Raw genomic sequence first — 14244 nt, forward strand, 5'->3', positions numbered from 1 at the left:
GTCTTGCGGAGTACCCGCTACAGCCTTTCGTCTCTGATTGGCTGGTGATCGGTGCTGGTCAGAGATGGACTTGTGTTGAACTTCGCGCTTTTGCAGTGGATCTTGTTTCGCGATTACTGTTTGGTTTGCAACTGAAACCAATTTGAAAATAGAATTGACTTTGGTTAGTTTTAAATATGGTTTATAACAAGAAGTTTTCACTTAAAAAAAAAACAATCATTACAACTTATACATACATCACAAATGTCAATTTATGAAATTATTTAATGTTAAATTTACTGCAGAATTCCCTAACCGTAAAGAATGCCTTATCAATTAAATAGACTTTCAACTTTTGAACAAACAGGTCATAGTTCCACCATGACTGATTAAACTATATTTGCTTGTATATTTTTCCGCATATTTCGCAGCCGTAGGGTTTTTCGCCTGTATGAACCCTCATATGAATAGTTAGAGAATATTTATCGTAAAATTGATAACCACATTCGTCACAGGATAACGTCTTTTTGCGTATGGTATGAGTCTGTCTATGTCTAGTGAAAATTGCTGTAATATCTATATATAATAGTCCTCCTCATCGTTTTCGATGACGGCGAACCTAAATAAACATCATGGACTTTGTCACGGACATGACGTGAGCCCTTATGTGGCTGGATAGGCCGACCTTGGTCTTAAATACTCTGTTGCACCTGTGACAATAAAATTGGCCAGCTTCGTTGAGCGAATACACGTAGGAGGGCTTAGGTATCTTCTGTAATTGGCGTTTTGTGTCTAGGCTTGTGAGGCGGTTATCCTCCCAACGCTCAGGGTCGTTGGCGCAAGCGCTCAGATGTCGTACGTCCTTGTTGAGCAGGTGCTGACCACCGCGCTTCCGCTTACCCACTGCCAACTCGTATCGATCGATCATCGAGTCGAGGACAGCTTTAGGCAAGCGGTGGTCATCCATTCTGTAATATCCAAAGCCCTTATCGCACACATTGCTAACATCCGGTTTCTGTCTAGTGTGCGATCGTTCGTGGCAAGCTAAACTGCTAGTCCACGCGAATCGTCTTGTACACATTGTGCACTTGTATGGTTTCTCACCCGTGTGAACTCTTGTATGACTCGTCAGTTGATACATATAACCAAACGTTTTACCGCAAAATTCGCAAGAGTACTCACGGTAGTCACGGGTTACGTGTGTCAACTCGTGCTCACGTAAAAGCTTTTTAGTCTCAAATTGTTTTCCGCACGTCTCGCAGGAGTATGTTTTCGTTTCAACGATTTTCAAGTTGTACTCGTGTAGTTGCATATGTGAGGTAAAGTAGAATATTTTATTGAATGTTTTGCCACATGTCTCGCATTCGAAGACTTCGTCGATGTCTTGCGGAGTACCCGCTACATTCATTCGTTGACCAGCAGCGTTCTGTGTCTGACTCTCTGGTGATTGGTTCTGGTCAGAGATGGAGTTGTGTTGAACTTCGCACTTTTGCAGTGGATCTCTTTTGGTGAATCCTATTTGGTTTGCAACTGAAACAAAGAACATTTGTGACGTTTTCAACCAGAAGGTACCACATTGTCGGTTGTCAATAAGGCCGATTTCAAATTGAAGTTATATGGAAATAGCGCCTTATTGACCGACAGTAAGTACCCTATTGGTTTGCAACTGAAACAAAGAACATTTTAACATTGTTAAAACATAAAAGTTACCTACGAGTAAAACAAGAATTTTGTCAAGGAAGTTTCGGTATTCATGTCCGTGTTTTTAACGTATAAATAAAGTCAAAGTCAAAATATACTTTATTCACGTAGGCCTAGGAACAAGCACTTACGAATAGTTATTAGGTACATATTATCTTAATCTAATTATCAGAGCAATTTATTGATGTTAATATTATTCCATAATAACATTGGATTATTATACAGATCAAATTTAACACTCTCACCTCTATGCTGGGTCTCTATATACAGCTCGGGCGCAAGCTCTGCCTGTGCGGAGTATGGCCCAGGGCTACAGGGTTCTGTGTCGGAGCCCGGGGGCTCCTCCTTGCATACTGATTCATCCTTCACCTCTTCCTTTTCTACTTTAACTGCAAATAAAGATTATGGTTATTTACTAAGAAGCTTGGTATTAATTAGTAGATTATACAGGGCGTCCTACGGCTATGCCACATGGGGGCTGTCCATAAATTACATCATCGATTTTTGACGATTTTTGACCCCCCCTCCCCTAAAATCATCCAAAAATCATGCTTCGAATGCCCCCGTTTCCTCCTACGTCATGCTACCATCATCCGATGTCCAGACCCCTCCCCCCCCCCCTAAATTTGAAATGACGTAATTTATGAATAGCCCCATGGAGGGTAAGTACCTTGAATATTGTAGATGGATCATTTTACTGAAAGAAGACATTATTATAACAATTTAAACTGCATTCATAGATTTTTAAATAATTACATGGTTGAACCGGGAATCAAACCCGCTACACAAGAAAAAAAAATACCCTGTAGCTTTATCATACCGATCGAAAGGCTTCATCATAAGGATTATTTTTTGCTAAATAACATAGTGTCAGAAATAAAAGGAAGACCATGAACTTTAACATTTTTAATTTAAAATTAATCAATTTAATTTATCAAATGCTAAAAATTAGTCCCATTCTGTTGAATACGAAGTCGCACTCTTTTTATTATTTCGCTCCCTGTCGATTTTTTGACCATGTTGTGGTGGATATTCATGGTCTTCCTTTTATTTCTGACACTATGTTATTTAGCAAAAAATAATCCTTTTTATTTTTAAATAAAAACCTATGAATGCAGTTTAAATTGTTTATTACATTAAAATAATGTCTTCTTTAGAGATGCACCGGATATCCGGTTACTATCCGGTATCCGGCCTATCCGGCCATTATTTTACTATCCGGCCGGATACCGGATAGTGACCTATTATCCGGCCGGATACCGGATAGTGACCTATTATCCGGCCGGATACCGGATAGTAACATTGCTTGATTTCGGAGTAAACACATTGGATTTAAGAAACAGACACGGTCATAATCGTACGTTTATTATTTTAAAACAATTTAATCATTCCACTGACTTGCACGAGCACTCATTTCGAACCTAGAAATGAGTCCGCGCGAACGTTTACTAGGAAACAGGTCAAACCTGCAGAATGCGCACCTGAAAAACCGTAATGTAGGTATAGTTCCGCTGGCCGAATATTCGGCGGCCGGATACCGGATATTCGGCCGATGGTCAGGCCGAATATCCGGTATCCGGTATCCGGCCAAACAACTATCCGTTGCATCTGAGTCTTCTTTCAGTTAAATGTTCCATCTACAATATTCAAGGTAACTACTTTCCCTCCATGTTGCATAGCCGTGGGACACCCTGTATGCGAATGGCATAAAGTAACCTCAATTGTATTGCCTTAGATAAAATATTTATGAAATGAAATGAAAGCATTTATTTCGGATACAAATACATCCATATTATGTTAGTAAAAACTTATATTAGGTGTGTTAGCAGAAAGTGCCTGGTGGCAGTTTGTATGGCAGGTTTTGGCCTTTATTGCTAACGCAATAAGGGTTGTATTAGATGATTTAATAGATAAAGCAAATAACCTTTATCCACTATAGACTGTACGTGGTCCGGCACGAGCCCTGCCTCGTCCTGTTCATAGTGCCCGGGGCCTTCACATCCCGTGTCGGAGCCCCAGGGCTCCTCGCAGGGCTCCTCCTTCACCCGCTCTATTTCTAGAATTACAAATAAACATTTAAGATAAACTTTAAGTCACTAGGTTTTTCACTTCATCACTTTACTTAACAAATTCAGTGCTGAAAACCCAACGATCGGATATTTTATGATTTCGTTCCCAGGCCGGATGACCCAATAGTCAGGCTCGTGGTACTACTGCTTTATATGACGAAATTGTTTGGCTGGGTGGCAATGAATGTGTTAAATCATCATCATTTGAATATAAACCTACATTCCTGCACATATTGGTACTTATTGCAATCCTTAATGTCTAAACAAAATAAATATCTACATAAAAATGATATTTCGTGAGTATCAAATTAAACATGAAATATATTATTTGCTAATCCGTCAAACTGATGAAAACTAGCACAATGGGGCCTTTCTTAAAGTATGCTGGGCCCTTGACAACATAAGAATTTGGGGCCATTTTGGAAAGTAAAAAAGTGAATTAAACTAACATTTTCCTACTATGATCTACGGGCCCTGTGTGCCCTTATGGTAAAGAGGGTACTGTACATTATGTGTGAAAATTTCAACTGTCTAGCTATCACAATTCATGAGCCTTGTGACTAGTTGTGACAGACAGACAGTGGAGTCTTTGTGTTATGGTCCCGTTTTTACCCTTTGGGTACGGAACCCTAAAAAATAATTGGCTTGCAGAAATTCTTGTAACACTGAAAACACAATGAAAACTACAATTCTACTCAATTATTTAAATTGAATTCAGTATCTTGTCCATTCTTTTCAATCAAAACTTTACATCTAGACCCATTTTATCCAGAAAATATGACTCTTTTTTTATTTAGATAAAAACGAGAGCTTAGAAGTTAGAATTAATACAAAAGTAATAACACTATTTACAGTAAAATTTCATTTGTTTCCTATGAATATTTCTAAGAACCTTTCTAACCTTTTGGATACTTACACATCTGTAGTAAGAAAGAAAATACATTATTTATGACAAACACAGATGACAAAATATATAGTTCGTTTTTAAAGCATTAGAAATAAGGTAAAAAATCTTGATGTGTCTTTTAATTGAAAAACACATTTTAAAAATAAGTTACGGAAAATATGTAACAATTATGAATCTAATACCATGATTTATACTCTTCTGCTTTCATAAGTAATAGTTACTGACTTTTTAAAAGCATTTTTCAATTAAAAGACATGTCAAGATCACTTACTTTCTTTCAAGTTCTTTCTAATGCTAAAAAAAACGAACTACTTATAATAAAACTTACTGGGCTCAAGCAGCAAAACAATACGGTTGTCCGCAGTGCGCCCCTGGTCGGGCTCCGCTTTCACGCGCACAAACTCCCCAGGTACTCCCTCCATCACAGCGGCACCCACTGAGATAGATATGCAGCAGCAGATGGCACCATCCACCTGTTTGTTTATTGGAGAAGCAGCCTCTTGGGCCTTTGCCAAAATACAGTAATATATCACAAGTAAAATACCATCCACCTGATCCACCATCAGCTTGCCCTTGCCCTGTCAGGTTGTCAATGAGATTGTGAAATTGTGCATGGTATAATAATATACTCCGCCTGGTACTCCATTCCGAGATTCGCGTATGACCTAACTGACACGCGCCTACGTCATCATGCTGTTTACAGGTTCTCAAACTTTGAAATGTGGGAGAATTTTAACCAACAGTGAAAATTATTTTAACGGCATTAATTTTAAGTTATTCATGTAGAAACATAGTAAAATAAAACAAATCGAATGTATTAAATTAAACTTTATTTATCTATACAAGACAAACGTTTGAAAAACTAATTCACAGTTAATCAATAAACGGTGTTCGACACTTTAAGCAATTTTCGTTTTAATTTCTTAGGGGGGCTGCTTGCGTTAACAAGCAAACATAGAACATAAAATTTTATCATTAATAGTAATTATTGTCGATAATTACGTATACATACCATTTTTACATATTGTTTTCAGTCCACAATAGCGAAGCCATTCATTGGCTACGGATTCATTATTCGGAAACGTATAAAATCTGATTATACTGCCCTTTTTACTCCTACTCTTACAGTTCCGAATAGAACAGCCAACCATTTTCGTAACAAAACATTAATTACCAAGCTTACGACGTGAAAAGTTTGGAAAACTCTGCGACTGCTGACACTGAGCGAGAAGGAAATAACAATTAACACGCGTTCGACAAGGATGACGGTCAGGGCATGAAGTTATCTAGATCCGAATTGTCAAATGTCCTCAGCGCTATCCTGTGTTGCCAGTAGTATAAACAGAATTACCCGAAAGTCTGAAAGTTCTTTCGTGAATCGGAAGATATTGCTAACGAGTAATTAAAAATGACGTGTTATTGTAAAATTTAAGCTAAAATACATATAAATGAAAATTATTAAATTATAAAGAAATATTTTAACTTATTAACCATAGGTATAATGTACCCATGTAACATGTTATGTTGAAATAAAGTAGCAATGTTATTGTGACGTAATCGCGTGTCACTCTGGGAATGGAAGACCATAAATTGTGAATTATGCATATGTCAAATTTTTGTTTTTTTAATTATTTTTTAATACTCTGGATGCCAGCCCTTTAGGCCCCATTCGCACGACAGCCAAACGACAGCTTAAAAAGCGTTGCATTTTTTTTTATTATTTATTTATTACTATTATTAATACAAGAAATAACCTTACGATCTAATTCAGTTCCCTGCAAAACTGTTTACACAGTTTGTCTGCAGGTGCGAGTCTCTGATATAATTACTTACATACGTAATCAATGTAAAATATTATAAAAACTAACATCATACACTTAACTAATATAATCAGATATACCTTACTTTACTTGGGTGACATTTGCAGGCACAGGCATGCAATTGTCACCCAAGCATTTTCAATAGGTGCTGCTTTACTGCTGCCCCGCATAGCCCCGCACGTCGAGTTACGCGTTATCATTTTCAACGCGCGTCATTGATATAGAATAAGAACTGGATACCCAATCAGCCGCCAAAAATGGCCCCGCAAAAGTAACGTTAAAACAGATCACGCGTTACTTTTTCGTTTAGTCTTGTATGGACCGCTCAAATGTGAAGTTGTCAACAATGTCGTAAAATGGTCGTAAAAATATGCAAAAATAACAATGATAAAACAAGGAAAAAGCATGGAATGTCTTTCTTTCGGTTAGTTCTTTGGATAGCATTACATATTTTATGTAATCTGGTGGTAATTTTATGGTTTTGAATAAATTATTTTGTTAGTACCAAAGAAGGGACGTGAAGGAACAAAAATCTAATGAGTCGATGTGAGGTCAATACTTTTTTATTTTTATATGGAATTCGTAAGATAAATAAATAAAAATAAAACTAAAAGTCATTTATTTCAGGTTCCAGGACCCATATTACATTTACAAAAAAATAAAATAATAATAATAATATAAGAATAAGATATAATATAGCTATAAGCTCCAGGGGTGGAAGTGAAATATGCATAAGACGCGAGTTGGCACAGTGGCTGTTAACAGCCACTGGGTAGAAAGCGGCGCACACCTCTCGACACCCCTGAGCCGCTCACACCGGTGTTGCCCTTGAGCCATCCTAGATGTCGCTTTTTGTGGGGGCCCATCTTGTGAGGGCGAGTCACCGTCTGCCGGAAATAAAATTGCATACCGTTTTATTAGGCAGGCGTCCGGTTTTTTACCCCATAGCTCAGTTCTTAGTCCATCGCTTTCACCCAATAACCTAGTTCATTTTAGATTCCATCAACTCTCAATAGTCCTTACGCCCTGGCGGGTGCTGCCTCTGCGTGCGTCCCATGACACGGGCAAGGGCAGCCTCCGCTCGGTGTACCCCTTACATTTCATTAAAGTGTCAAAAGGGCCTCTACGCATTGGCTTCGGCTCCGCGCACGCCTCCCAAAGGTCCGGAACACCATTGTTCCGTGATGGGAAAGAGATATAATATTATGTTTAAATTCGAGATTTCCAAGAAAACCTATGCGACGTGCAGAAGACTGCTATTATAGCAAGAGATAGGGGTGATGCAGTTTTAAACAAGGCAAAACGGCACTTGTGTGTTCGGCCCATTTCCCTGTTTCCGACATAGGGGCTATTCATAAATTACGTCATTTCAAATTAGGGGGGGGGGGGTCTGGACATCGGATGATGCTAGCATGACGTAGGAGGAAACAGGGTCATTCGAAGCATGATTTTTGGATGATTTTAGTGCGGGGGGGGGGGGGGTCAAAAATAGATGACGTAATTTATGAATAGCCCCATATACACGACCAATAAGGGCTTACATCGACTAACTGTAAATGCTAAAACTGTCTGAACACAGTGACAACCACAGGATTTTTTTGATAAAGACCATAACCAATCAGTACCAGTAGCGACCTAAATGTCCCCGTGCACTATATGCAAAGAACGAAAGTGCGAAGAGTATTATGTAGATCTAAAATACACAGTTATTTAATAAGTTGAATTTATTTCAAGGAAAATAGTATTTAAACACGTATACTACTTATTAAAAATAAATTTGTTTTATGATAACTTACACGGGTTGTTACAATGAATTAATTTTATTTGAACTTGCGATCAAATTAAATTTGTTTCTTTTATTACTTTGGTTTTTCTGTACAGTAATACCTATTAAAATGAACCAAAGGGCCTCCATTCGTTCATTATTCTCGTTTGACGTAAATACAATGGTGACGTTACGTTTAGTGCCATCGGACTTAAAGTTTTAACAGTGTTGGTACTAATGTTTATAAATTTGACACTTAATGCTTACGACAGTAAGTTCTTTTCCGAACAAAACATTTATCTTGACTCAAAATTTACGTAAGCGTTTTTATCATCAATGCAAATTTGGCGCTTGTGTCATTCTGACCAAAGAGAATATAATCACTACGTTTTAAGAGACGGGACTTCCATACTAGCGATTTGATTAGTCTGTGTGCATGTTTGGTTATCCAATCATTACCAACATGTACGACAAAGAACTGTCAAAGAACAATAGCACCAACATAACAGACTTACATAGTGTAGTAACCTACACGCTTGCGTATTTTATCGATATCGATAATGTTATCGATATCGATAAAATGGGTATGGTTGAAACGTAGGCTCCTTGTCAACAAATTTCGTACTCAGGTTAGGATCGAGTCCACATTTAAGTCGTACGTTATTTAAAGTGTTCTTTGAATGGACTAATAGGTACATGGTTGGACTTAAATGTGGACCAGAAATATTTTGGAGGATGGAGCAAAATGACATATTATTTACGGCGAGGGCGTACATAGAATTCTGAACGAAGCGAAGAATTCAAAGTATGATTTAAGCTAAAAATCTATGCAAAAAAATAAACGTCCTATAGAACTAAAGTGTTTATTTGATCTCTCCTAGCAGGGAAGAAAAGTAACACTTTGATCCCTCCTAGCAGAGAAGAAAAACCCCCTTTTTCGAATAGTGGATGTAAAAGGGGCTTTTTTTCTCGCTAGGAGGGATCAAAGTGGCACTTTTCTTCCCTGCTGGGAGCAGGAGCATATTTTTTAAAGTTATATAATATTTGTGACGTCTCACGGATAAAGGTACCTTATGGCGGTTGGCGCTTACGCTATTATTTACCCCGCTCCAATATTATTGCGGCGCTATGTGACGTAAGCGCCAGCCGCCATAAGGTGCCTTTTACCATGGAACGTCACATTTTAGAATATAATAATTTCCTCATTGGTGATGTTAAAAGATGTATGTGCCATAAGTAGCAACATTATTTCCATCTTGGGTATAAACACTTGAATCCCTAACTTACTACGCTCAAGATTCTATTTTAGAATCCTGTTTCGTTCAGGATTCAATGTACGCCCGCGCTGTAAATATGCCATTTTGAATTTGAATTATGAAATAAAAATATGTAATCGAATTTTATTGCGTATAATTATTAAAATATGATTCTTATGTACAATAAAAACTTTGAAAGTAAATCCCTCCGACAGTCAACGGGTAAATGGGTAATTAATAAATAGTCTAGTGGATATAGAATGTCCTATTTTAATAATTTGGCACGGGACTGTCACATTTCAAACATAGACAGAGAGAATCATACTGTCTTTGTCTTACGCTAGTTCTAGTAACCAAAGGTAGGGTTAAGTACCTATAATTTTCTTAGTACTTACTAACGAAAAAAAAATCTACTTAATTACCAAACCGGCTCACAAAATTTCACGAAAATCAGACGAAAATCGATTTAAAAAATACGACCTGCCGAGGAGAACATCCGGAAAATCTGACTGGAGACCTTCGCTAACGCTCTGTCATAAAACGAAATTTGTGCGAATTATGCAAACCTGCGGAAGCGAATTCATCTTCCTCGCATTATCCCAGCACATTGCCACGGTTCATAGGAGCCTTGGGTCCAAGAATTGGCGTAGGTACTAGTTTTTACGAAAGCGACTGCCATCTGACCTTCCAACCCAGAGGGGAAACTAGGCCTTATGGGAAATAGTCCGGTGTCCTCACGATGTTTTCCTTTACCGCGACTGGTAAATATCAAATGATATTTCGTACATAAGTTCCTAAAAACTCATTGGAACGAGCCGGGGTTTGAACCCGCGACGTCTGGATTGAAAGTCGCACGCTTTTACCACTAGGCCACCAGCGCGCTCCAAAACTGCAAAAGAAAATTACGTTAATAGTACAATACAATCGTGATATAATAGAGAATTGTCAAAGCGAGGTACGAGATTGAAAAGATTGATTATACTCGTATCACTATTGTATATTTCTATGATTCAACAAAAATTGCACTTTAAACTAGTAGAATCATATAGTTAAACAAACCAAAGGTAAGTTACCCTTCGAGCAGCTGCGATACCTTCATACACGTACGCGTCTCGGCGGGTTGGTCAACGACACCTTCTCGTAACCCATGAGGCCCTGGTACTTGCTCCTTGTTAAATTCAATTTTTAGACAGTTTTTGTTCTCAATTTTGCCACCGTAACCTATGGAAACTAACAAGAAACGCTAAGCGGTTTTCATAGTCTATGGATGTTGCTATATTAATGGTGTACCATGCGCGTTTCTAACTTACGAAGAAGTTGTTTCTACTATACAACCTAAAATAAATAATGAATTTAAGGTATGGCTTTTTTCGAAATTAATATTATAGTTGAGTTGGGAGCCCGTACATTAAAAGTACCCAATTGCAATTTGGTATACGAAATCTTAATTAAAGAATTGCAGTCGACGAGTAGAAAAAATATATTGGAATGAATTCACCATTAATAAATTTTTAAATTATACGTATATGTACGAATAATAAGGAAACTGTAGGTACCTACCTATAACCTTTTTATCAGTAAAAACCTTTTTGACAGAACTTTTGGACTAACTCTAAGTAATTGGCTTTATCCATGACAAGCTGTTTTTATTGTTTTATTATTTTGATGTACCTTGTTTCTGTGACCTTTTGATAATGTCAGCAGTTGGTTCTTCAGATTTAACGAAAGCTAGATTTGCTCTATGGCATTCGTTTCGGATTAAAAGATGACTAAGACGAACTAACAGTACACGGAGAAGACGAGCTTTGTGATCATTACATATCCATAGCATATTATCACATTTCGTCAGCATCACCATGACAGCTTTCTCAGTAATATGTCTCTCATGAAGAATCGGTTTGATTTCAGCTTCAAAATATGAGGTAAATGTATCTACTAATACGCAAAGATTTAATGTTGGATACGTAAGACTTGTTTTCTCTGGCCACCACTCCCGAAGTTTAATATAACTATACGTTGCTGAATCACATTGTTCCTTCTCTTCAGTTTTTAAGCTTCGCGTACAGTTCTCACATTCCCATCGTATATATATGTTTTAAAACCACTGAGGCTAAATATCCCGCGACATATACGGTAGGCTGTTTGTCGAACGATTCGAAAAGACTGCTTTCAATTTGCAGAAATTCTGCATCGTCTTCAGGAAAGTCAAAAGCATCAGGTAAATGTAAAACTGGCACTTCAGCTTCTTCTGGTAAGTGTAAAACAGGAGCTTGAACATCTTCAGGTATTACCATTTCTTCAGTCATTTTGACACTTTTGAAGAAATCTTCAAAATCTATAATAGCTTCATTATCATCTTCTTCACAATTTGCTGCTCTACCTACTGGCGTGCTTAATTTTGTCAATATATTTGACTTTAAGGCGGCTGTGAAATGATGGCACGTTGGGTTTCGACTTGTGGGACAATGTTGCCTTATCATTCCGAAAAGGTTTTCTAAGCTATCTTGGTTTAGCTGCCGAAGATTTAAGTACTTGAATCCTTTCGATTCAACATACTTCCAAATGTCTTCCAGTGATGATAAGGAGGTAATGTATCCCTGTACGCATCGGACGTTCTTCAGTCTTAAAAAACTATCAGTCTTTAGGAAATACATAGTACTCATGACTTGTTTATAATGTCTCCACAATTCGACGTGGTTAGTTTTCTTGGAAACATTCTCTCGTCGGCCCTTGATAATGTCTTTTCTGGACGAGGGACCATTTGTGCAATCAAAAAGCCTATCAAGATCTTCTATGATATGGGCAGTAACCGAGATTTCCTGAGCTTTCTCAACATCATCATCACCGTGCTTCTCAGCCATGAGTTTTAAAATAGCAGCGACGGTATTACTGAGCACTTGAGCAGCTAGTTTTACTTTCATTTTCGACCGAAATGTAGGATTCACGTGTAGGGCTGTTAGTTTTTTGAAATGTAAGGTACTTTTATTTTTTTCTGCCACTTCTCGTAGGTGAGACCACTTTCCTTTTCTCCCGTTTATTACAATTTCTCCTCCATTATGAAAATTGTTTCTCACCGATTTCAGTAAATGCGGAATATCAAACATTATATAAACTCTCTTATCATCCAATATGAAATAATTGGTAGTAGTTGGGATGCCACACCACCTTTTGAGTAAATTCAAACTGCCAATATTAGTGGGTCCTTGGTCACATACTGTGGTAACCACCGTGTAACCAATATCAGCAAGTGCCTTTATTATGTCTTTAATAATACCAGCAAGGTTTTGCGCTGATATCGTCCCCTTAACAAAATAGTAGGCTATCGGTTGCTTCAGTTTTTTATGTAAGCTTTGTACCATGAAAACTAAGGCGTGATCTGCCACTTCTGCACTTCTGTATCGAGTTTCTCCTAAATCCGTAAATCCTTCAGCTTTATCTGATCTGGTGTTTAAAATCAGACGCTTTTTTAAAGCAATCTCGTCAAAAAGTAACGCGACCAGCCTATCTTTTTCAGGTATTGCTGTGGCTTTCTTTTTTAAATGATTTAATATAATCGGGCTGATGCCCGGCTCTAATTCCATTTTTTGTAGTTGACTTTGCAATGTTCTAATGCTGGGCAAGGCCACCAGTTGTAACAAATGACGATATGTCCTGGGAGATTTCTTGTAAATTGCTATTGCCAATGCTTTTTCAATTGGACTCCATCTCTTTCCTCGCGCATTTCTACGGTTGTTGCGTAAATACGCAGTGATTAAGGTCTTCAGAGCTAATGATTTTATGCGCGGCAATACATTTCCTTCACGCAATGTTGTTATTTTCTGCTTGTAGAAATCATTTTTTTTTTAATAATTTTCTTTTTCTTGGTGTCACTTGTAAATCTGTAAAAATAAAATATATACCTTATTTAACCGAGTTATTTCAACGAAAAACATAAAAATAAAGATCAAATAGTTCATTTCCATAATATAATAATACCACAATACTTCTTTATTTCTGATAAAATATAAATTGAAATAAATAATTTTCAATGCCATTTAAATTATTTTCAACCATAGTCAGTCAGTCAAAGACTTTCAAAAATCTTATGCCTTGGAGCAGCGGTCGGGAACCTTTTAGCAGCCAAGGGCCAAATAGTAGTTAACGGAGCTGACGCGGGCGTACTTTGTTAATATTTATGACTTTATGAGACATTGTCGTTTGTCACTATTACATACAAAATAGCCAAGGCGGCTCTCGGGCCGCAAGTAACAGGTTCACGAGCCGCATGCGGCCCGCGGGCCGCAGGTTGCCGACCGCTGCCTTAGAGGATTTTCATTCATTCTAGTTTTCATGAGCAGTTCAATTTCAACAAATACTTACCACTATTTAAATGCAGATATTTTTTTTTAAATCGCTGTCGAGGCTACATGGAGATGGAAATGCCAGCCAGCCAGCCGCCAGCGATGAGATACATCTCATAAACCGTGGCAGTTGAAGTTTTCACAGTGTATTTCTGTTGAGGCTATAACAATCAAGTACTAAAAACAGAATAAAATAAATATATAAGTGTCGCTCCCATACAACAAATGTGATTTTTTTGCCGTAATGGTACGGAACCCGTCGTGCGCGCGACCGACTCGCACTTTGCCGTATGGAGTAACAAACATAGACAAGTGCGAGTCGGACTCGCCCACCAAGGGTTCTGTACTTTTTACCCGACTACGGCAACGCAAAAGGAGGGTTATGATTTTTACCGGTATGTATGTGG

At 37.8% G+C, this 14244-nt stretch overlaps 1 protein-coding gene across 1 annotated transcript; it reads right to left on the reverse strand.

Annotated features, from left to right (window-relative positions):
* LOC134803110 (zinc finger protein 761-like) lies at positions 1 to 1534 on the reverse strand. The gene has a single exon (XM_063775818.1). It carries the CDS (start codon positions 1523 to 1525, stop codon positions 599 to 601), a length of 927 nt encoding a protein of 308 aa, XP_063631888.1. The 5' UTR covers positions 1526 to 1534; the 3' UTR covers positions 1 to 598.
* Positions 1535 to 14244: the final 12710 nt, after the last annotated feature.

The sequence above is a fragment of the Cydia splendana genome, chromosome 26, assembly GCF_910591565.1.
Source record: "Cydia splendana chromosome 26, ilCydSple1.2, whole genome shotgun sequence".
Lineage (NCBI taxonomy): Eukaryota > Metazoa > Arthropoda > Insecta > Lepidoptera > Tortricidae > Cydia > Cydia splendana.

Excerpts from the sequence above, each read along its gene's own strand:
- LOC134803110 (XM_063775818.1), bottom strand. The coding sequence starts at position 1,525 with ATGTTCTTTGTTTCAGTTGCAAACCAAATAGGATTCACCAAAAGAGAT.